The sequence below is a fragment of the Rhinichthys klamathensis genome, unplaced genomic scaffold (genome assembly GCF_029890125.1).
Source record: "Rhinichthys klamathensis goyatoka isolate OS25496 unplaced genomic scaffold, OSU_Roscu_1.1 h1tg000011l_1, whole genome shotgun sequence".
In the NCBI taxonomy this organism is placed as follows: Eukaryota; Metazoa; Chordata; class Actinopteri; order Cypriniformes; family Leuciscidae; genus Rhinichthys; species Rhinichthys klamathensis.
Window position 1 is genome coordinate 17,821,172 of NW_026606564.1, and position 23,534 is coordinate 17,844,705.

General features: G+C 37.8%; 1 protein-coding gene across 9 annotated transcripts in view; it reads right to left on the reverse strand.

Annotated features, from left to right (window-relative positions):
• Positions 1–23,534, reverse strand: part of LOC130100417 (adhesion G protein-coupled receptor L2-like) — a 125,678-nt gene that overhangs the window by 83,116 nt on the left and 19,028 nt on the right. For all 9 annotated transcript variants that reach the window (XM_056265884.1, XM_056265876.1, XM_056265890.1 and 6 more), the window contains exons 2-4: positions 21,475–21,675; positions 5,972–6,185; positions 3,188–3,297 (exon numbers count right to left, since the gene is read on the reverse strand). In XM_056265884.1, coding sequence (XP_056121859.1) covers positions 3,188–3,297; positions 5,972–6,185; positions 21,475–21,550 — 400 coding nt within the window. In that variant the 5' untranslated portion in view covers positions 21,551–21,675. The remainder of the gene's footprint in view (positions 1–3,187; positions 3,298–5,971; positions 6,186–21,474; positions 21,676–23,534) is intronic.

Genomic DNA, 23,534 nt, shown 5'->3' on the forward strand with positions numbered 1-23,534 from the left:
AGGGAGAGAAAAGATTAGAGCCTCCCCTCCCAAAGAAAAAACGTATATTTACATATACAGGCCAATACATTTACGTCAAAGAAGAGACCATCCAATGGGAAAATGTATACACATGCAGAAAATAAAACTGTTCAGGGGAAAAACGTTTTTGGTGTTACACCTGTGTTACTGAGAATAAGGCGTAATTAATCATGTTGCTATCAGAGGACACCTAAACACAAAGAGAGAAGCTATTAGAGCGGTTAGAGAGCAGGAGAAAGCAAAACTGAACGATAAAGAGAAGAAAACACAATCTTTTCTTTCAAACATTAAAAAATATGTCAAATTAGAAGTTTATCTTTGATTAGATATTACAACTGAACAACTTCATTAATGTTTTGACATGAATCATACATTGGCACAAAGACAAATAATAATACATTTATAGGCAAGTCAGAATGTAACATGCAAGATATATGAATATACATGAGCATATAATAATTCAATATGAATGTGAAAAATTCATTTTTGGACAATTTAAGTGAATTACAAAAAAAGTGTCATAGAATTGTGAAACAGAAAGAGGTCAGCAGTCGTCTGATTGGTTTTAAAGGTATCATTAAAAAATAATTGTAAGTGTTCTTTACAACCTTTAGCCAGTAAAGTAAAATATAGTTTGTGGTCAGTAAAAAAAATTATGCTTTTGAAAGATGTATCATGTTCACAGAGGCTGCATTTATTTGATATTTTATTTTATGGAAATGTTTTAATATTTAAATTAATTTAAACAGCTGTTTTCTATGTGAATATATAGTAAAGTGTGATTTATTCCTGTGATCAAAGCTGAATTTTCAGCATCATTACTCCAGTCTTCAGTGTCACATGATCCTTCAGAAATCACTCTAATATGATGGATTTGATGCTCAAGAAACATTTTATCAGTGTTATCAGTGTTGTATTATTATCAGTGTTGAAAGCAGTTCAGGATACTTTTATTTTGTTATTCTGTTTTAACATTATAAATGTATTCACTGTCACTTTTGATCAACTTAATGCATCCTCAATGAATAAAAGTACAACTAAGCCCTTCAAAGTGGGGAAGGGCTAATTTTAACCTTAAACCTACAAAGTGAGACGTAACTTCCAGAAGACATGTTCTTTGTGACATGGATGTGGTCCTGAAACAAGCATCTGAAAACCTAAAGGCTTTCAATAGAGAGACAAACATCAGAAACAAAGCATCTGTAGAAGAGATGACAGAAGAGAAGTGTTGTATTATTCCCCATCAGGGCTAACAGCTGCACATCTGGACGGAGAACTAGAAATCCAAAGGGTGAGTATAAATATCAGTAATACACTGTAAGTTTCTGTAATCTGTCTGTTTTCTCCTCCATCATGAACGAGTGTGTCTCGAGTGTCAGACAAACACAATAAACACGGTCATGTTCTCTGGTGTTCGGGAACACAGTCGTGTGTGTGTGAGACGCTTCTGGAGGGAATTAAACCAAATCATTCTGATCACACACTTCGACTCCGGCGCAGTGTTGCCAGATTGGAAATGTCTAAGTATCGTACCAGAAGCTCAAAATTATCGTCCGTCAGGCAACACTGCTCAGGCGTTTCACGTTTCAGAAACACCAAACCAACATTAGAGATGCTGCGATGCCATTGGTCCGCTGGTTAGGCCAGTTATCCAATCACAGCCTCTGATGAAGCAGTCACATGAGGTTTTTGTTGCACATCGACGGATTTATTCGATACACCGTAGTTTATGCACATATATTATCAGATAAAAAAAAAATCCGTCTCAAGTTATGCGCATTTTTGTATTTTTGCATTACCATCCAGTGTTTTTTATGCAATATCCCAAAATGCGCATACAAATAGGTGGATGGAAACATAGCTATAGTTGCGCTCCTAACATGCCAAATTTTGGTCCAAATATACACACCAATGCATGTTTCTTTCACGAACAAGGCAACCCCAGATTGTGCTACACCGAAAAGTTATTCAAGATCTAGAAAAACGCCATTTATAAAGACTACTAGTGTATTCATCTGCACTCCCAACAGTGCAGAAATGCAGTATCTCACCAAATATTGGTTTGTATATCTGTTCTGATTATTAGGTGATGATCATACAATCGTGACTGTTAACAGAGCTGACGCCCATGCAGGACGAGAGCTGGATGTCCCTCACGAGGTTCCCTATGTAGGCGGCTCACTGAGATTCGAAACAGAGCAATGATGTTAGGATCCGACACAGAACCTGATAGTAAGTACATTTACCTGAAGAACTGTATTAAAGGGATACTCCACTTTTTTTGGAAATAGGCTTATTTTACAACTCCCCCAGAGTGAAACTGCGGAGTTTTACCGTTTTTGAATCCATTCAGCCGATCTCCGGTTCTGGCGGTACCACTTTTAGCATAGCTTAGCATACATCATTGAAGTGGACAAGGCCATTAGCAGTTCTCATTAAAAAAATGACCAAAGTGTTTCGATATTTTTCCTATTTAAAACTTGACTCTTCTGTAGTTACCATGAGTGCAGCAGGCGTAATGATATGACGCAGCGCCTGAAAATAGGCCACCTTCCGTCAACATAACCAACGTTACCGAGCTGGGGACTATTTTCAGGCGCTGCGTCATATCATTACGCCTGCTGCTCTCAGGGTACGGCAGTGAAGTTTCTTGATTATTACGCAGGATTGAGAGTATAGTTCCTAGCCATATCAGCCTAGAAAATCGCAACTTTACATTTTCCGTCGGTCTTAGTGCACGATGTAACTACAGAAGAGTCAAGTTTTAAATAGGAAAAATATCGAAACACTTTGGTCATTTTTTAATGAGAAATGCTAATGGTCTTGTCCACTTCAATGATGTATGCTAAGCTATGCTAAAAGTGGTACCGCCAGAACCGGAGATCGGCTGAATGGATTCAAAAACGGTAAAACTCAACAGTTTAACTCTGGGGGAGTTGTAAAATGAGCCTATTTCCAAAAAAAGTGGAGTATCCCTTTAAGTGTGGGGTGCTATTACTAATTCACCATCAAAACATTCCCATGTGGATTTAGTGTACAAATCTTAAATGTCAATCAAATTCCATAATGTCACATTTCAGCATTTTACTGGTCTAGCATTACAAACAATTTACAGTAGAATAAACGAGATAAACTTGTCATGTGGTGTCACGTGCAGATAACTTACTGTATGGCACACATTCATACTGGACCTCGAGATACTTGTACGTCCCGGGACATGGGTCAGGGAACACATCCGAGCCGGTGACGACAACACACTGAGTCCGGTTGTTACACCTGCGAAACAAGCATTAATGAGAGGAATTATGGACTGAACTTCCCAGAGAAACCTTCACCATGCTCACTGTTAGCTTACTAGGGTATATTATGCTATCAGTCAATCAGATTCGGATTAAAAGACGACCTAACATTAACATATACCGGTAGATATATTGATTAACTTCATGGCTTTTTTGTGGAGATGAATTAAGTCAGTTTTAGTTTGATATAGAAAGATTGAGTTTGAATTGGTGGTAATCAATGTACAAGTCCAGAGAGTTTGGACAGGGCGCAATATTCCCTCAATATTCTGCTCAAATTAGCCGATATTAAACATAAAAAGCCCAAAATACGTCTCTAACAAATCGAGTAAATAAATATTCAAATCAAGTTTGAAGAGACGCCCCAGAAATCAAACACAACCAACCCGATCCCATGAGAAAAACGTAATTATTTTATTCTATGGCTATTTCATACAAATTTGCATAATGTGATTTGTGTGAAAACGTAATTTTTTAGAAATAAAATAAGCAGGACTGCTCCCGCCTAAACCTAACCAGCATTGGGGCGTAAACAGATCGGACTAAATTATACAAAAAGGCACAAATTCATATGAATTAGCCATTAATTCGCCAAAATACTGAAATGATTTTCAACTGCCTCAAGAGTTGGCTCAACATTAGACCCTTTCCAAACCCTTACATTCGTTATGTGTCCATTCAGCTCATGAACACTGGCCTCGGCATAAAGACATCTTATATTATTTTGTTAATTGCACCTTCCTTGCATCAGTTCTACAACTCGACATTATTACACATCCTAGATGTTAACCAGCAGACACGGCTTGGCCTTGGGCAAACCGGGAGAAAAAATAATTAAGGAAACAAGAAATTTCATTAACTCTATCTCAGAGCCGACTGCAAGCTATTCTGACAGGGAATATATCACAGAAAAGAAGGACTTTCAAATCCCCCAGCACTGCATACAACTCACCAATATCCTTCTGTGTGATGCGGTTCATAGGTAAAGGTGAGATCAACTGAGAGGAACACATGTCCATATGAGTCCGCCACTGTCAGAGGTTTCTCTTTCTCTTTGAGTTACCCAGCAGGACAACGTGCCATTCAACGGCTCATATCTGACGGCTGCACTCGCTGACGGTTATTTCTGAGATTCTGGATGAGATTGGCCTGTTTTCTTATTGCCGGAGTAACTGAAGCTTGTGTAAAGGCTCCGCCCTCTTCTGAACGGGGGCGGAGCCGCAGCTCATTTGCATTTAAAGGGACACACACAAAAACTGAGCGTTTTAGCTCACACCCAAAAAGGGCCACATTTCACAAGCTATAATAAATGATCTGGGGGTATTTTGAGCTGAAATTTCACAGACACATTATGGGGACACCATAGAGTTATAATACATCTTGTGAAAAGGGGAATACTGTGTCACATTTAAAGGGACAGTTCACCCAAACATGAATTTTTTTCTTAAATGCATGTTCCTCGTAATCTTGAATCAGAATAACTTCCTCTTCTCTGATGACATTTGTTCTGGTTCCAGAAGCGTTTCACTCGGACAATATAGAAGAAAAGACTATTGCAACCTCTGTTTCATGCTGACTTTAACTAGGTGGACGCTGCATTTTCAGCCTCAGAAACAAAACATCATGGTGTGCTTCTTGTTCTTCTCTCTAAACCCTGATCTCGAATCCCTCATTCCAGTGCAATAATAATCTGAATGACCTTATTCTCATGCTTTGTACAGTCACAGAAACATCTACGCACTGTAGTTCTTTTGAGTTTGGGGGGGGGGGGGGTCGAAATGTCGGAAAACGCATTTACAATATACCGTTTTAATCTTACTGTTATACGCTTAGGCTGGTCACAATCATGCATTTCATGTCTTACAAACAATTGTGATTAACGATTTAATTCTGTTGTGTTCATGTCACTGACAGTGTTAGCCTTATATGTTATTTATTTGTTTACTTGGAATCCTATGATATATAATATAATAATAAAACTATTAAATATTAATAAAATAGGCACATATGCTACTGTATTGCTGTGAAAAATGATAATATAAATGTATATAATATCAGGCAGATCTTTGTCTACTTTAACACAGTGTCTTTATCTTCTTTATTCTCTCTATCGTACTGGAAAGGGAAACAAGAAATCGCACATTTGATGGCATTTCTTTGAGCACTTAACTGTCCTATATGTGGATGGGATCATGTGATTAAAATGTGGTTCTCAAATAATTGCGAGTAGAGTGAACACCCATGATCAGACGATAAATCAATGGCGACAGGTCCGAAACTAACAGTCAGCTAAAACAAACGAACTTGAACTCGAGTTTGCATGCTAAAACTTTAGGATTTACAATTTTTACTCAGAAATTACTAGTAAATGCCACAAATAATGTAAAATAAACAGCAAATAACACATTGAATTAAACATGCCATTTCAAAGTATTGTAAAACATACTTCAATACTCTAGTTTTATTCATAACTTAGAGACTAAATCTGTTTCGCACTGTTTTTAGTATGTAGAGCTTTTCTGTAACGGCGCACTAACAATACAACGACACGACATGCGCTCAGCAAAACTTCACCGTCTACAACCCAATAGGAAAGGGGGAAATAAAATCCACATTTGGACTCCAGGCAACACTCGGCACACACACTTTACCTTTGAGATACGATTTTGTAGGCATCCGGGAGGTAGCAATTAATGTTTTCCATCTGGAACGTGTCGGCGTCGCATATCTTGTTGTCGGTGCGGCCGTAGTTGGCGGTCTCGATCATGATGACGTCACTTCCTGGGCAGCGGAGGTCGATGGGGTATCCCTCGCAGGACAGCTCTCTCCGCACCAGACCGAAGGGCAGCGCCGCACGGCTGAAGCCTGAGAGGAACCAGAGGAGCATTAGAGGCTCGCTGGGCCAAAAACCAGTTCAGGTTCAATGCCCAAAAACACAGAACAACCTAAAACAATGGAGGAAATGAACGAACCCATGCGGGAAGTGACACACTTGCAAATCGTGCTTTCCACTTTGTTCATTCTTTTTCTCTTTATATCCTTCTAAAATTAAAGTCCCCCTGTAGTCAATAATTTTATCCCTTAAAAATCATCTTAGATCACCAAGATTACATTTTAAAGCATGTTTTTTCCTTAAAAAAACCCGTCATGCCTTAAAATATCTTGAATGTAACTCGACACCCTTGCCTCATTTAGTATGCGTGGTTCTATGAATATGCAAATAAGCCCCGCCTCCACTCACTCACTCAGCTCAGAGATCCACTGGTTGACGATCACACGTTGATCTGATTGGTTACAAGGTCGTTTGAGACGTCAGAAACACCAGCGATTTCAAACCGTGTTTTTGAGACTGTCTTTGGTTCACTGCAGTTGTAAGCAGAAAATACTCAGCAATGCTCAGACTTATGAATTTACACATGGTTTGTCTTAAAGCGTATTAAAAACACCACATAAAAACTTGATTTCCACCACAGGGGGACTTTGACTGAATCAGCCAGGGCTTGTATACAAGTAATCTCAGTGAGTTTTATCCCAGTTAGTTGGTTTAGGTATAAGATGGCATCTTATATTAATAAATTCAATCTACTAAATGGAAGATGTTTTTACCAATGCTATAGTAAAGTATTTTTTTCATTAATTTAACCACAAAGTATTATGTTAAGTACTAGATATAATTCCTAAGTAGCTTCTAGATATGTATCAGCTGTAATATAAATAGCAAATGGCTTCCATTGTAACCACAAGTCTACTTATTTTGATATCTGATCTGCCAGACGTTTACTAGCATGAAGTAATAACCAGGCTAAAATTTCAGCATGTATTGTGTCTACTGCTACTGTCCCGACAATATTGTTAAATTGTGTCATATGAGTCCCGTATGAAGTTTATGGCTCAGCATCTGTCTTCTAGTCCAACGGACAACATGTCATCCAGAGCAGAGGAATGTTTTCTGATCGTTTTAATACATAACAACATCCGTGCTTTTACCCAGTATAAAAATTACATGGGTTTTTTTTATACATCTTCTCAAAAGGCCATTATACTTTATGATATAAATATATGTGGTGAATGTAGGAGTTATGGTTATGACCATATGGTTGATCATACTTCAGTAAGATGTAGGGAAAGTTGTGAAGTGTGGGAGGAAGAGTTTATTACTGACTAAAATATAAAGGGGTGTTTTTGAGATATTTATATAATGTCGCATAGAGCTGCACGATTCTGGATAAAATGAGAATCAGAATTTTTGGGGGATTCAAATAGAGATCACGATTTTGAACAGATAACTAAATAAAATAACATGTCATTTACTAGAGGTTCTGATGAAATGTTAATCGCTGGAGTCTATTTGACAAATGAAAATCTATTTTGAAAAATGACACATGAAGACTTAACTTGATTCATTATTGGATGAATCAGCGTTTTTGAACGAATCTCTAGAGTGAATGATTCAATGACTCACTCATAAAGACTTGTTTCATTATTGGATGAATCAGCATTTTTGAACAAATCTCTTGAGTGAATGATTCAATGACTCACTCATAAAGACTTGTTTCATTACTGGATGAATCAGCGTTTTCTGAACGAATCTCTTGAGTGAATGATTCAATGACTCACTCATAAAGACTCGTTTCATTACTGGATGAATCAGCGTTTCTGAACGAATCTCTTGAGTGAATGATTCAATGACTCACTCATAAAGACTCGTTTCATTACTGGATGAATCAGCGTTTTCTGAACGAATCTCTTGAGTGAATGATTCAATGACTCACTCAAAGACTCGTTTCATTACTGGATGAATCAGCGTTTTCAGAACAAATCTCTTGAGTGAATGATTCAATGACTCACTCATAAAGACTCGTTTCATTACTGGATGAATCAGCGTTTCTGAACGAATCTCTTGAGTTAATGACTCAATGACAAATACATTTTAAGTCACGTGTCGCCACCTACTGGTGTAATAATGTAATTAATACACTTTATTTAAAGCGTCAAGTCACTTTTAAAAGGTGATTTACTGTATTTTGATCACGACCGTAGACATCAGTGTTTATATCTGAACTTTAAACTTTTATCCCAGTACTTCTGTAATAATTTAAATATTTGTAACATAAAAATAATAATGCTGCTGTGTGGTTGAAAAGACCGTTCTTCTCCCTTTCCCATCGCATATCAGCTCAGAGGAGAGTTTATTTCAAATAAAAGTTAAGAAATAAAGTTGAAATAAAGTTCTTAACAGGTATTTAATAGTAGGAATAAAGAACTTTTATTAAGGGTTTTTTGGGTCAGAGAGAAGTAATATCCCAATAAGGAAGCATCCGTTTATGATTTGAATAAATATTGTAATTTACACTGAATATGTTGTTATTGCATACGGTTTATTATATTATGCTACAATACACTGAGCAGCAAATAGTATTGGTCACCATGTATAAGGAGCATCTAACAACTATTTATTTACACTTAGCGTAAATAGCATCTACCAAAATGTTATTGGTTTATATCTTAGGAACGATTTGCTGAATCAAACTTTTTTTTTCCATGAAGGTTTCTAGATTATACATGATTTCTGTGCTTGTCATCAATGTGCCGTATGCAGCATTCATCCCCGTCACACACTCATATACTTCACATCTAAAGTAAAACCTTGAACACCCACCAGAAACACTTAAAATAAAAGAACTCAAAGCTTTCACTGCCAATCTTTTCTAGCACTGGGAAACCGGAAAGGAGAGAGTGAGAGAACGTAAATCCCTCCGTGTGAAGTGTGGGAACAGAGTCCGAGTCCGGCAGATCCGCTCCAGGGTTTCTGTTTCTCCACACTCACACTGAGCTCCTTCACTGTGGACATTCATTGAGTATTAATGCTCAACTCTGACAACACTTTTACACAGCCGGAGCAGATCTAAACACATGCTGCTGTAACAACACCTGCACGCTCAGCCAATCAAAACAGAATATTTGCTTTATGATTTGTGCAGTTGTAATTAAAATATTGCGTGGGGAAAACAGATCTGGATACAGAAGCTACATGATGTGGACAAATGTAAATACACTGTGTTCTGATTGGCTGATGGGGCCAATAATTATCAGTTGCTATCATTTCATTGGCTGTTGGCATTTAGTTGCATCTTTTTTTGAACAATTTCAAGGTCATCCTCAGAATATCCTGTTGTTCATTTGTGTGTCTATAAAAATACTTTTTTTTACTAACCCTTTTTAAAAACTGAACAAAAAATTGAACAATTTCATGTGCATCCTCAGAATATCCTGTTGTTTTTTAACTAACCCTTTTTAAAAATAAACCTGGACCACATGAGCTTGCTTGTGATCACAGAGAGAGAGATATTACAACATGACAGAAACACTTTCTGATCTCTTGTTAGTCTTGCTCAGACTGTTGCTTTCACGAAGGGGGAAAAACATGACACTTTCCCATAATGCCATGCGCTCACGGCTCAGTCATGCACTTAAACTCACTCAGTTCAGTCTTTACACTGCCTTTGAACCGAAGTAAATGCAGCAAGGTTTGTTGGATCTGCTTTATTAAAACATTATTTTACAGAAAACATTCTCAGTAAAACACAATAATAAAGAGTCTCAGACCCTGTGTTTTAAGGTTCATGAAAGTTTACCCAAAATCTGTTTTTTTTCCTGTTTTAATGGTTTAACCAATTTGAATTTATATAATGTTAGCAATTTATTATTATTTTAAACAATATGTTGTGTTTTACTTTTTTTTTAATTCTCTGTTGTCTGTTTAAATTTTTCTAGATTGTGTGTTTTATGATTTAAAACAAATTATAAAAAAACAAGTAATCAAACACATTAAAGCGTTTAGCAATTTAATTAAAGTTTCCTATAGTCAATCATTTTATCCCTTAAAACTCATTTTAGATCACCAAAATGAAATAGTTAAAAAGTTTTTTTTTTTTTTTAAGTCTTCATGCCTTAAAGGGATACTCCACTTTTTTTGGAAATAGGCTCATTTTACAACTCCCCCAGAGTTAAACTGTTGAGTTTTACCGTTTTTGAATCCATTCAGCCGATCTCCGGTTCTGGCGGTACCACTTTTAGCATAGCTTAGCATACATCATTTAAGTGGACAAGACCATTAGCAGTTCTCGTTAAAAAATGACCAAAGTGTTTCGATATTTTTCCTATTTAAAACTTGACTCTTCTGTAGTTACATCGTGCACTAAGACCGACGGAAAATGTAAAGTTGCGATTTTCTAGGCTGATATGGCTAGGAACTATACTCTCATTCCTGCGTAATAATCAAGAAACTTTACTGCCGTACCCTGAGAGCAGCAGGCGTAATGATATGACGCAGCGCCTGAAAATAGTCCCCAGCTCGGTAACGTTGGTTATGTTGACGGAAGGTAGCCTATTTTCAGGCGCTGCGTCATATCATTACGCCTGCTGCTCTCATGATACGGCAGTAAAGTTTCTTGATTATTACGCAGGAATGAGAGTATAGTTCCTAGCCATATCAGCCTAGAAAATCGCAACTTTACATTTTCCGTCGGTCTTAGTGCACGATGTAACTACAGAAGAGTCAAGTTTTAAATAGGAAAAATATCGAAACACTTTGGTCATTTTTTAACGAGAACTGCTAATGGTCTTGTCCACTTCAATGATGTATGCTAAGCTATGCTAAAAGTGGTACCGCCAGAACCGGAGATCGGCTGAATGGATTCAAAAACGGTAAAACTCAACAGTTTAACTCTGGGGGAGTTGTAAAATGAGCCTATTTCCAAAAAAAGTGGAGTATCCCTTTAACATATCTTGAATGTAACTCGACACCCTCGCCTCATTTAGTATGCGTGGTTCTATGAATATGCAAACGAGCCCCGCCTCCACTCACTCACTCAGCTCAGAGATCCACTGGTTGACGATCACTCGTTGATCTGATTGGTTACAAGGTCATTTGTGACGTCAGAAACACCAGCGATTTCAAACCGTGTTTTTGAGACTGTCTTTGGTTCACTGCAGTTTTAAGCAGAAAATACTCAGCAATGCTCAGACTTATGAATTTAGTACACATGGTTTGTCTTAAAATCATATTATACACACCACATAAACATATAAACAACATTAAAAGCTTGATTTTCACCACAGGGGGACTTTACACTTTTAATAAACGCCACCAAATTAACTCTCTTCATTTTTTGGACCAAAAAAAGTGCTGCGCAACAGAGATTAACTGGTCAAATTAAATTGTGAAATTGTGTGATATTCCATAAAAAAAAAAAAACAGTCATATACTGGAACTGAACCCTTTACAAAAACATCAAGAACTCCAAACATTGGGGTAATTATAATAAAAATGAATGCACAACTGTAAATATTACAAACACATGCATGGCATGTTTCACCTCATTTCAAGAGAACGTGTTGGTGTTTGTCAAAGACAGAAAAGCATAATTTCTCTCTGTTAAATTCCTCTTATATCCAGTATCAGATGCAGAGCCGTTCCCAGTGTCGGGCTGGTCACCTCGAGCAGGGTTTGATCTGTTAAATGACAGCGACATCTGAAAGTGATGAAGGGCGAGAGCGCGTGTCCTGTGGGATTGGAACGCCAGCACATGTGGCCTTGATCACATCCACAGATGTCATCTCAGATGAAGAGAACGCCACTTTTTGATAATGAGCTTTTGTTGTTCTTCGGAAAAAAACATGCACAGATGAAAAGTGCAAAGTAAGCAGAGTTTCAATGTTGCTTTTCGTAAGTCAAGCCTGCTTTATGTTCAGGTCTGAAAAATGTTGTCCCTCTCGCCGGCTCTCCAGAGGAACGGTTTATTTCCAAGCTTTTCAAATTCCCCTTGGTCTCAGCACAGCACTGCCAACAGCGTCCAGATTTACATCTGAGCTGGGAAGAGGAGCCGCAACAAGCCTGCCAACGCATGTGCTTCTTTATCTCAGCTAAATCATGTTAACGGGGAACCCTGAGCCATAAATGATACATCACATGGAACGCTCGATTGTGTTGCCATGGCAACAGCTCCACCTGGATTGCAATTGGCCGTGATCTCATTCTTCTTGCCGACACGGGATTGTCTCAGGAATTCTGGTCAGCGGCTGGGAAAGTCATTTTCGTGTGTGTCCTCCGTCACTGCTCGCCAGTTTTACCCTGCTTTTGCACAGCCAGGACCACTCTCAATTATATACAAATCTATCAACAAGTGATGCACAAGTCTTAAAACACAGAATCCGAAATTAATGTTTGCATTTCGCCCAAAAACTAAAACTGAAAATATACTTTACTTAAAGGCGTGGTTGATTATGAGTTCACTTTTCTAACTTTAGTTAGTGTGTAATGTTGCTGTTTGAGCATAAACAACATCTGCAAAGTCACGACGCTCAGAGTTCAGAGCAAAGGGAGATATTTGCTTTTACAGAAATCTCTTTATAAGGACTACAACAAACGGCTGGTAGGGACTACACGAGCTTCCTCCCGGGTTAGTGACATCACTAACCCTAGAATTTACATAAACCCCGCCCCCGAGAACGCCATTTATAGATTATCATGACAGAATATGCTAATCAATGACTAGAAGACAGTTAACTCCACATCAGCAACTAACCATTCAGAAACGTCCTTCTTGAGTCTCTCCATCTTTGTCCGACTCTGGTTTGAACATAATAGTCTAAAAGTTTTTGACATTTTCAGTGCGTGTCTGTGTGAGGTAGTCGGAGCTGCTAACACACGTACACACACACACACACACACACACACACACAAGCTCTTGTAGCTCCGCCCCCTGTGCCGGGAGCAGCAGCTCATTTGCATTTAAAGGGGCACACACGAAACGGCGCATTTTTGCTCATCCTCAAAAAGTGACCATTTTAATATGCTATATAAAATTACATGTGGCTTATTTTAAGCTAAAACTTTGCATACACACTCTGGGGACATCAGAAACTTATTTTACATCTTTATTAAAGGGGTCCTACAATTCCCTTTTCACATCAATTATAGGCACAATATGTTTTTCGCCGCTAGAGGTCGTCTATTCAAAACAAAGGCGTAGCTTGATGACGCCGGGATTGAGCGAGGAATCATGGGAGTTGTCTTCACCTCACAGCCGGTGGAGAAGAAAATTTAACATTTTTCAATGCATTTTGCACAGTACTGGGTAAAAATAAAATTACATTAAGAATGTAATTTTGTTTAACTTAATAAATTGCTGTTAAATTGAAGTTTGATGTTTTCAATTAATCACACATACTTTTTTTTTATTAATACAATTTAATTTAACCATTCTAAACAACAAAAAAATGCCACAGTTTATCAAGAGCTTGAAGCAGAAATGAGGGAGAAACTCCTCATATGAGCCGCTCACAGTATAAAGGTCTTTCCTTGCCATTAATGCTTGGATAACACGCCTACGACTCATATGGCTAGTTACTGGGATATACATAAACCTACCAACATCCGTCGCCATGAATTTTGGAATGATTATCGCGTTTTAGTCGCATTACATCGGTTAATGTGAACCCAGACATTGCGCAATAGTTTTTTATCGACATTTAGAAAATATCGCAAAAGTTTTGCGCAGATCTGTAATGGAAACGCGGCTGGTGAGTCAAAACAGCATTGGAGAAGTGCTTAAATTAAAAGTCACTGTTTAGGTCAATGATGTCACCCTAGTATTTTTGGTTGCATCCCTCCCATCAACATCCTTGAAAAGGAATGTCGCACTACACCTCAGACTATCGCCATTTAAAACCTCAAGCCATACAAGGAAGGTACTTTTAATCCAGAGATTTCATGGTAATAGATAACTAATACAGGACATGTCAAACATGTCACTCCAGTAAAAAACTAACACTGGCATGTGCAACTCATCCGAATGCCTAGACCGTTTTTCAATCCATTCCAGCTTTCCTCAAGGAAAGATCCCAGCTCAGTGCCCATGTGGGCAGAAACCCAATGCGAGCGAGTGCGAGGGCTGGTTCCAGCAGGATTCCTGCGCTGGCTGCTGCCTGTCAACCTCTATTAATGCAAAGAGTATTGGCCTTTGTAGCTTTAGGGACAGCAAACAGCTGCATGCAAATCCAACACACTCCCCCTCGACCAGCCCCCATTGTGTCCCGGACGCCACGGGGATTCCTCCGAGGGGAAACAGGTGGAGGGGGGAGAGGGCGGTGTCATCTTTAGAAAAGTTTGAGGAGTCCCACAGTAGACCCAGCGGGGACTTCTCCAGCCTACTTGTCTTTTTTTTGTGATTTTGTTCCCTTATTACTGGCCGCCAAGAGTCTTCAGAAGAAAAGGGAAATGTGCAAACTTCTCTTAAGTGCCTGTAATCCAATATACAGGGCTTACTGTACTGTACTGTACAAAAGAAATCGGATGGATTGGGTGAGGGGGGTCTTTTTTAAGGCTGGTTTCTTCTAAGCGCTGTTGTTCAACGAAGCCTTGCCTTTAGAAAAAGTACTTGTGCCAAAAAAAAAAAAATACACCACAGGGCAAATACAACACAGTCAACCAAACACAAGCATCATGAAAACAAAGAAACATCCAGAAAAGCCCAACACAGTGACTCACATCATGATTTGGGTCGAGACTATTGGTGTTTTGGAGGTCAGGGTAATTATCATTAAATACCCAGAATGCAATAGCCATCATTTCAGCGTCTAGGTTAACGATAGACCCGATATAGTCCGGATATGAGTAACACACTTCTAGCCAAAATAACCATGAATTTGGTTACATGTCGTTTTTGCCAAAATAACTTGCGAGATGTTTGATATTCCATCATGTAAGCAAAGTCAACAGTGATTAGAAGGTGTTAGGTTTCATTTCTTCACTCATTTCATTTTTTTTGTCGTCTAATTGATGACTATAGTCTATTCTTGGGCGATGTTTAGACGTCTATTCAATTTTCCCTTGTTTTAGCCTAGACGTCTGGGCTGCGTTTGGACGGGTATTGGACGTCTTTTCAACCCAAAATTGCTTGCTGGGTAACAATAAAACTATTAAAAACATTTCTGTTCATTATAGTATATAAAAAATTATAGTTGAAAAACAATTGGCAATAAACTGAAATAAGTTTTAGCTAAAACACTAAAATGATTAACTGAAAATAAATAAAAAATAGATCTTATTAAAAATAAATCAAACCTAAATAGCAATGCTAAACTAAAAATGACAAAAAGTAAATAACTCAAATTAACGAAGACTAAAATGATAAAAAGCCAATTCAAAATATGAATAAAACCATACTAAAGAAAACTACTCCAGCACTGTTGCAGGTTGACCAGTAAAGGGGAGTGTTTGTGATCCAATCTTAAAACATATTCTACATTAATTGTGCATTTTCACCAACTCTTTTTCAAAAACATATATATATTAGAGGAGCGAGGGGTTTAATGTGCCAGTCACACAGATAGGATAGAGCTTAAATAGGTTAGAGCTCAGTGTGACGTTATGAATTATTAGCATTTAAAATATCAGATGCCATGTGGAACAAAATGTGTTCATATTTTAGGGAAAATGCTACACAAACATACTAGTTATATAATTTGAAAGTGCTACAGCAGCGGGAGAGATGAACGAGGTTCTAATGGGTGTTATTTTAAATCGAGTTATTTATATTTCAACCCAGACTCGTTGGGAAAGCACGCCTCTACCTACATTTCTGCACAACCGTTTCCAGCTGGAATGAACGATAGAGGCAATTAAAAACCAACAACTTTTATTCATTTTCACACAAAATATGATTATAGGGGCAGATTAATGATTGCTAAAGACGTATTCCTTGCACAATACTATGTGATGAACTTAAAGCACTTTTAGCATAGTGCATTGTTAGTAAAGCATGGCACGTTTGCATCACATAAGCAGTGTGTCTTTCCGATGTAGTGATCTTGCTCACTCGCGATGTGAATCGCTCGAGTACCAGTGGCCAAATCCATAAAAAGCAGATTCATTCCCAAGCAACTGACAGCTTTGACCTAAATATGATTTGAATTTACAATAATAAATGCTAAATTGTGGCATTAGCACCAGTTGCATGGACACTCAAGAGCCGGATGTTCACTGGAGACTCGCTTTGACCAGAGGAATGAATCAGGGAGTTGTTGACATATATATCAGTTCAATTCGCATTTGTGAACTGATTCAACAGGTTCATTAGAAAAATTAATCAACTGCAGTTTGAAAAAATGAGTAACATATTTTTTTTAACTCCCCCTGTAGTCAATTTTATCCCTTAAAAATCATCTTTGATCACCAAAATTACATTTAAATGTTCTTCCTTGAAAAAAAGTCCACATGTCTTACAATTGAAAAAAAGTCCTCATGTCTTACAATATCTTGAATGTAACTCGACACCCTTGCGTCATTTAGTATGCCCGGTTCTATGAATATGCAAATGAGCCCCGCCTCCACTCACTCACTCAGCTCAGAGATCCACTGGTTGACGATCACACGTTGATCTGATTGGTTACAAGGTCGTTTGTGACGTCAGAAACACCAGCGATTTCAAACCGTGTTTTTGAGACTGTCTTTGGTTCACTGCAGTTTTAAGGAGGAAATACTCAGCAATGCTGTCGACTTATGAATTTACACATGGTTTGTCTGAAAGTATATTAAAAACACCACATAGACATATAAACTACATTAAAAGCTGGATTTTCACCACAGGGGGACTTTGATTAAATTTTGTGGAATAAAAAGTATCATTCTTTAAAGTTTTCCAAAAGAAAAATACTCAGAACAGTACTTAAAATTTGCAGTGAAGTACAGAAATAAAGTAAAGATAAAGTCCACCACTGGAAATGACATTAATACGAACAATGTGTGCAGGAGCGCTTCTGCAGGAACTGAAGGGCAAAACGAAACCCTGACCGACAAAACAGGGTCCCAGACTGTGACTGATCCACAACAGACCCGTTACACAGGGACGCATCAACATCACAAAGCTGCCAGAGAAACCAGTTGCTCTACTTTTAATATATGACCTTTTGACAACAAACGGTCAAGCATCTTTTCTGTTGTATCATTTAAAGACATAATACTAACAACTATCATGCAAAAAAATCTAATAAGATTTGATATTGGGACTATTTTCAGAAGACAAATTTGGTCTTAAATGTAATATTTTGCATTGACTTGCATAACTGTTGATTTGCTATAACATTTATGTCCGTTGTTTTCACTTTTACCCATTTTTGATTCGTTTTTACCCAGCTGTATTATAATTTTTAAACAACTGTTGAACATTTCTCCCCAACCTATTGGTTCCCTGAGTTTGCCCCCAAAATGGTGCAAGTTGGGTTGTTTTTAAGCCAGCATGTTTAGATTATATTTGCAAATTGTATTCAGTGAATATGAATTGTGTTATGAGCATAACGGAGCTGAAACTACAACAGTCGGCTGTTATCTGACCTCATGCATGATGCAGAGAGGAGATTAGATGAAGCATTTCCTCTCATGAATAATGTGAAGAAACTCTCACAACCTAAATGACATAAACATGTCCTCGCATGCCGTGCGACATTGCTTCAACCTTGGTTGGTTTTAACCTGAAAACTGACTTTTACTTGCGAAGATTCAGATATTTAAGCATTCTCACTAGGCACTCAATGATCTGAAGCACTTCAAGCATTTCTGTACTTGTTTCAATTGTTAAGTTTGTCATTTTAGAAGCCAGCGTGTCCTTATTGGAGACACTGGTCTGGCGTATTGGACTATAAAACAGGGCAGGCCTCTTTCCCCCTCAGGACTGCCAGAGAAAGGCTACAGGCTGTTTGCAATGATTCGGGCCTCATAAACCAGGGAAGGGTTTTGCTCAAGCGTACAGTGATATAATGCATTGTCCAGGGAGGAGGGCTTGTAGGGTTTGAGGTCCAGCCGTGGTTTGCTGAAACTCAGTTCTTGATCTTTCCCTCCAGCAGTCGTGCCCACAGATAAAAACCAGACCAACACTGGCCTCAACCTCAAATCAAGGTTCATTCAGCCACAAAATCATCCGAAACCAATCTTTGCTTCCATGGACGAGGAATCACTGCTCTGAAACTCTGACTGATGCAGATGTAGAAGCATTCATAATAACTTCAATGGTGCCGTATTGAATCAATCAATCTAAAATTACTTCTTCAAATAAGCTCTGTTTGGAGAGAGAGAATTGCCATATGATGTTATTTGGCTCTAAAAAAAGGCAACACTAACTATTTTTGCAATGGGTTTGTGACAATTGTAAAGTTTATTTAAATTAAAAGCTCATAAGACTGATCATGCTCTAAATAAGTTAATAAATGGTCAACAAAAACACATAAATGTAAAAAATTATGGGTTTCACCTCAGAAATTGGGAAAAAAATGGTATATTACTGATTAATACTTAACTTGGATATTCAATGCATATTGAATCTTATGGTTAAAAAGTGTATTGTTATGTGTGATTAATTAATCCATTGCTCAAATCTATATTAATAGGCCAGCTGACCCTACATCACAGGCAATCACATGTAAAGCGGGTTTTTCCAGCAGGGAGCTGATTCATAATGAAGCATATGCTCATAATCCTCAAAGGATTACAGAAGTAATCTATAATAAGGCTCTTCATAACACAGAGGTAGAATTTACAATTACTGGACGTGTTCCAGGAAATGAGAAGGCTTTAAAACTAATTGTTCAGGCTTACTGTAGTTCGATTAGTCACTTCGATAAGTACACCAAATTATGCGCAAACTTTTAAAATGATCCCTAATAATTCAAGATGAAATGGAACAATGTCTGACACTGTAGAAAGTGTATTAAAAGTGACGATTTTATCCCTCTCTGGCAGTCACCTTGTTTCTTTCCACTCAAAACACAATCCGTTCACTAGTAGTGCTCTTTCCCTTCTAGAGACAACTGGCTTAAATACACATTTTCCCACCCCTAATAACTGGAACAAACCATTGTTAAATAAAATGAACTCATTTCCTTCTTCCTACAGCATTATATTGAAGAATAAAATGAAACCATGCTTGGGATGCATTTAAAGGGATAGTTCACCCAAATTTTTTAATTCTGTCATCATTTACTCTCCCACAAACCTGTATGGGTTTCTTTCTTCTGTTGAACACATTTTGAAGAATATGAGTAACCAAACAGTTGACGTTAGCCATTGACTTCCATAGTATTTTTTTTCTAGGGATGCACCGTTATGAAAATTTTGGCCGATACCGATAACCGATATGTCTATATGTTTGAAAGCCGATAACCGATATATGGGCCGATGAATCTAAATGCAAATTTTTATACAACTTTGAGAGCCTGATTACAAAAACAAAAGTCTCACCATTAAAAGCCATGTCCCAAACACACAATAATAAGGATGTTTTCATAATAATTCTATGTAGCCGATATGACAGACTTGCGCTGAACTGTATGTGATTTCAATCATATTTCAAGCAATTCAAAACCATCATGTTGAACAGTGCACCTGAAGAGTCTCAGCTGAAGGAAATAAAACATTATTTATCGGCTTTAATATATTTGGCCAAATATTCTTATCAGGCCGATAACAATAACATCACAAAAGAACATATATCAGCCAGCCAATACGGTGGCTGATATATCATGCATCCCTATTTATTCACCATACTATGGAAGTCAATGGGGCCAGTCAACGCTTTGGTTTAATATTCTTCAAAATATCATCTTTTGTGTTCAGCAGGAGAAAACAATTCATACAGGTTTGGCGCAATTTGAGGGTGAGTAAATGATGACAAAATTGCCATTATTTGGGTGAATTATCCTTTTATTTGCACCATTTTGTCTACTCGAGTACTCAACAGATAAATCAAACGAGCCCTCAGCTGGGGGTTAATGGTGTGAAAAAATGGTAAAAGTTAGCTGTTTTTTAAGCTTCTCATAATTTCATAAGTCGTTCAACTTCAGATCAAAACAAACTCACACAGAAATATGCGCCTTGTTGCTAGGAGAGGCATGACAGACGAAAACAAACAAAAGTTGCCTGCAGATACAAATCTCCCAATTCCCAAAGTTATAAAAGATAAACTTAAATCAAAACATAATTAACTGTGTTGGCTGATCAAAGCGGCGCATTTTAAGGGGGAAAAAACTCTCAACTTCTTGAAGGTTAGACAAGCAAGACATTTCTAGAGAATCAATGTACAATCTATTTACTATGGCACAAAATCCAGATCTTAAAGGCAAAGGCATGTTGTTTTGAGAAGCTTTTCTTGTAGACTGGTGTTGAGGCGACGCCGTGTGTGAGATTGATAACTCATATCTTATGTGTGTTTGCGGACCCTTTCCCCAAGGCAATGCAGAGCTAATTCATGAAAGCCGAGTCACATACACCCAACAGACGTGAGCTACCAAGAGCTAAACTAAACACAGAGTTTCACAGATGGGCGTTTTTGGTAGAGGAACGAACAGCCTTCACCAAACCAGACTCATCCAAGACCAAAACAATGGGACTATCTGAATGAGAAGAGTCAGTCCATGGGACAATACGCACAGTGCTGATTTCACTCTCGGACTCGAGTTTGTCCAATCTTCAAATCCAGTGAATGTCTCAACTCAATTCAGTACACGCTTTCAGACTAGACTAGTCAACTATAGATACTCCTGCTGGTAGTTGACCTTGCTAACAGCTACAAACGCTGGATTCTGAAGCTTTTCATTATTGGAATATGGTACAATATAATAGAGATAAGTCAGGAAATGTTGGGCAGAAAAAGGAGCAACTGTATCAGGAAATGCAGCTAACGATCCAAAATCTGAAAAATAATTAATATCACCTTAAAATCAAAAGAAAACAAGACATTGTTTTGCATACAAATAAAGTATTATCAATGTAAACGACTAGTATTTTCCAATGTCAACTACCAGCAGCAGTATCTATAGTTGACTAGTCTAGTCTGAAAGCGGGTACTGAATTGAGTTTGTACTCTGCACTAGGGAAAGACTGGTAGCATTACATACAGTTTCACTATAGACAACACCACTGTGCTGAACTATGAAATAACACACAGAATCGAAGCAGAACTATTTAAATTAGCAAACTAACACCAAGTGCGCTTGAAAAGTATTCCACATTCACGGACATCTCTAAAAAAAGTCACTTTATGATGAAGTGTCTACACTCAGAACCCTCCACCATTGCACACAAGACCAGAGATGCTCTTACCTTCTGAAGACTGCAAACAGATCACGGTAAACAGAAGTCCATGCACAAGGGGACGTTTCCACAGGGACGGAGCCATTTTGGTTATTCAAGACAAACTCCAGATGCTGGACAATAGTTTGGATTGTAAGGAAGATCTAGACAGTATGCAGGTCACGTGGACATCAGCAATCTGTTCTCCACCTTTCACCGTTCATTCTCCGTCTGAAAGCACATGGAAGAAAGAAGAATTAGTGTTGTAAATGGGAAATCATATCACTGTCGACATCAAGCTATATAAATTTATACCATGCTGAACACTATATCACAAAGGTTGAGCTCGGATTCCCTTTGAAACGGTAGAAGCTTTGCTGACATCTGATATAGATTATCACAGGCCATTTATAACGGACTGGCGTACTGTATACCTCGCCTAAGGAGGCACTGATAGTAAGATTCTTGTTGATAATGACAACCCAATGATTATTTTAATGTTATTGCTAATAATGATGGCCAATATATGTATTCAGGCTCTACTAGAACAGGTTTTCCTGCTTGAATGTTGATTATTCTCCTCATATTCTCCATTGTTGCGGCACCTCTCTTCCCAGTCTGTCAGTAACGCTCTGTTTAGTTCCTGTCTCTATGAAGCCCCTCCTTCTGAAAAGCACACTGTGCTCTGATTGGTCGGCTGGAGCAGTGTGTTGTGATTGGTCGAGCGCTTCGAGTGTGTTTGGGAAAGTCCCACCCCTTACCATAACCTCCAGTTTAACACACTACTAACTAACTCAACCAGGCCCCGCCCCTTTATTCTGCGTATTAATTATTTAATGGCCAAATAATTGGCCAATATTCTATATCTTACATTAACACTTAATAATTAACAAGAAAAAATAAATATATGCATTCAAAATGTACTTTCTCTCTCTACCACCAATAAGAACCAACAAATCTGATGACATCATTCTGCACTTCAGCTTTTCAGACCAATCAAATGCTCTCTGAAGCACCACCTCCTTGTTTACATCTATTTTCTATAAAGTACACTATACATAGTCGTGAATTATCCAGTGTGTAAATATGCCAGTGTAAAAATAATTCAGAGTAAATATGCCGTCGCAGTTATAGCAAGATAGCATAAAGTACAGCTGTGGAATATAATCGTTTTTATGAACGATTCTGCCTCGATACATACTTTTTTTTATTAAATAGGGCTATCATACATATTAATGTACTGTTTTATTGTAAATGAATGAGGCTAGTCTTATTATATATTAATAAGAAAAGTTGTGCATGTCCTCCTGAAGCAAAGCACATGCGTCTGATGTTTAGGCTTTTACACAAAGAACATGCATGAATGTGAGAATAAAGTGCAGGACGTGTTTGATGTTAATAACAGTTCTTAAGCGCACGGAAAGATCTCAACGCGTCAGATTCGACACACCCGAAGCGCGCACAGAGACGACTCAGACAGCGTGCGGTCCCGGATCCAGAATTCCTGAGCAGCGTAACGCACTTGACAGGTCAGATAAACATATTTATTTCAAAATATCTGTCTTGGTGACTCTTCACATAAACAGTGTCATTTGGAGTAAAAATCTGAAGTGTAAGTGCAACATTACATTAGATCTGTGCATTTGGTCTTAAAGTGACAGCAGCCTAATAAACCTAATAAAATAACACAGAGGGAATCTCTCACTGTTCTTGACTGAATAACTTGTTTTAATAATAATCAATTTCTTTGTAATTAATACACTAAAGACTATGCAGTGATTATTTTTTACATTTGATTATTCAATACCTGTATTATTTCTGACTGCTTGTTTCTTATATTGTATGTGTTCTAATGATTGTTGTTTGCATCTATGTTTTTAATAACAAAAGATAAAACAACAAAAAGAGCTTGGATATATTGTGATTATTAATATAGTAGTTATTAATAAAAATATCGTTACCCATAATCAAATTGACTCGTGAGGGAAGTGAAGATTCACACCTCTAGCATAAAGCTAATCATAACCACAAAACACAGCCGACGCATTTGAATTCTACACCGAATACATTTGTGACTACAGCAGTGTACA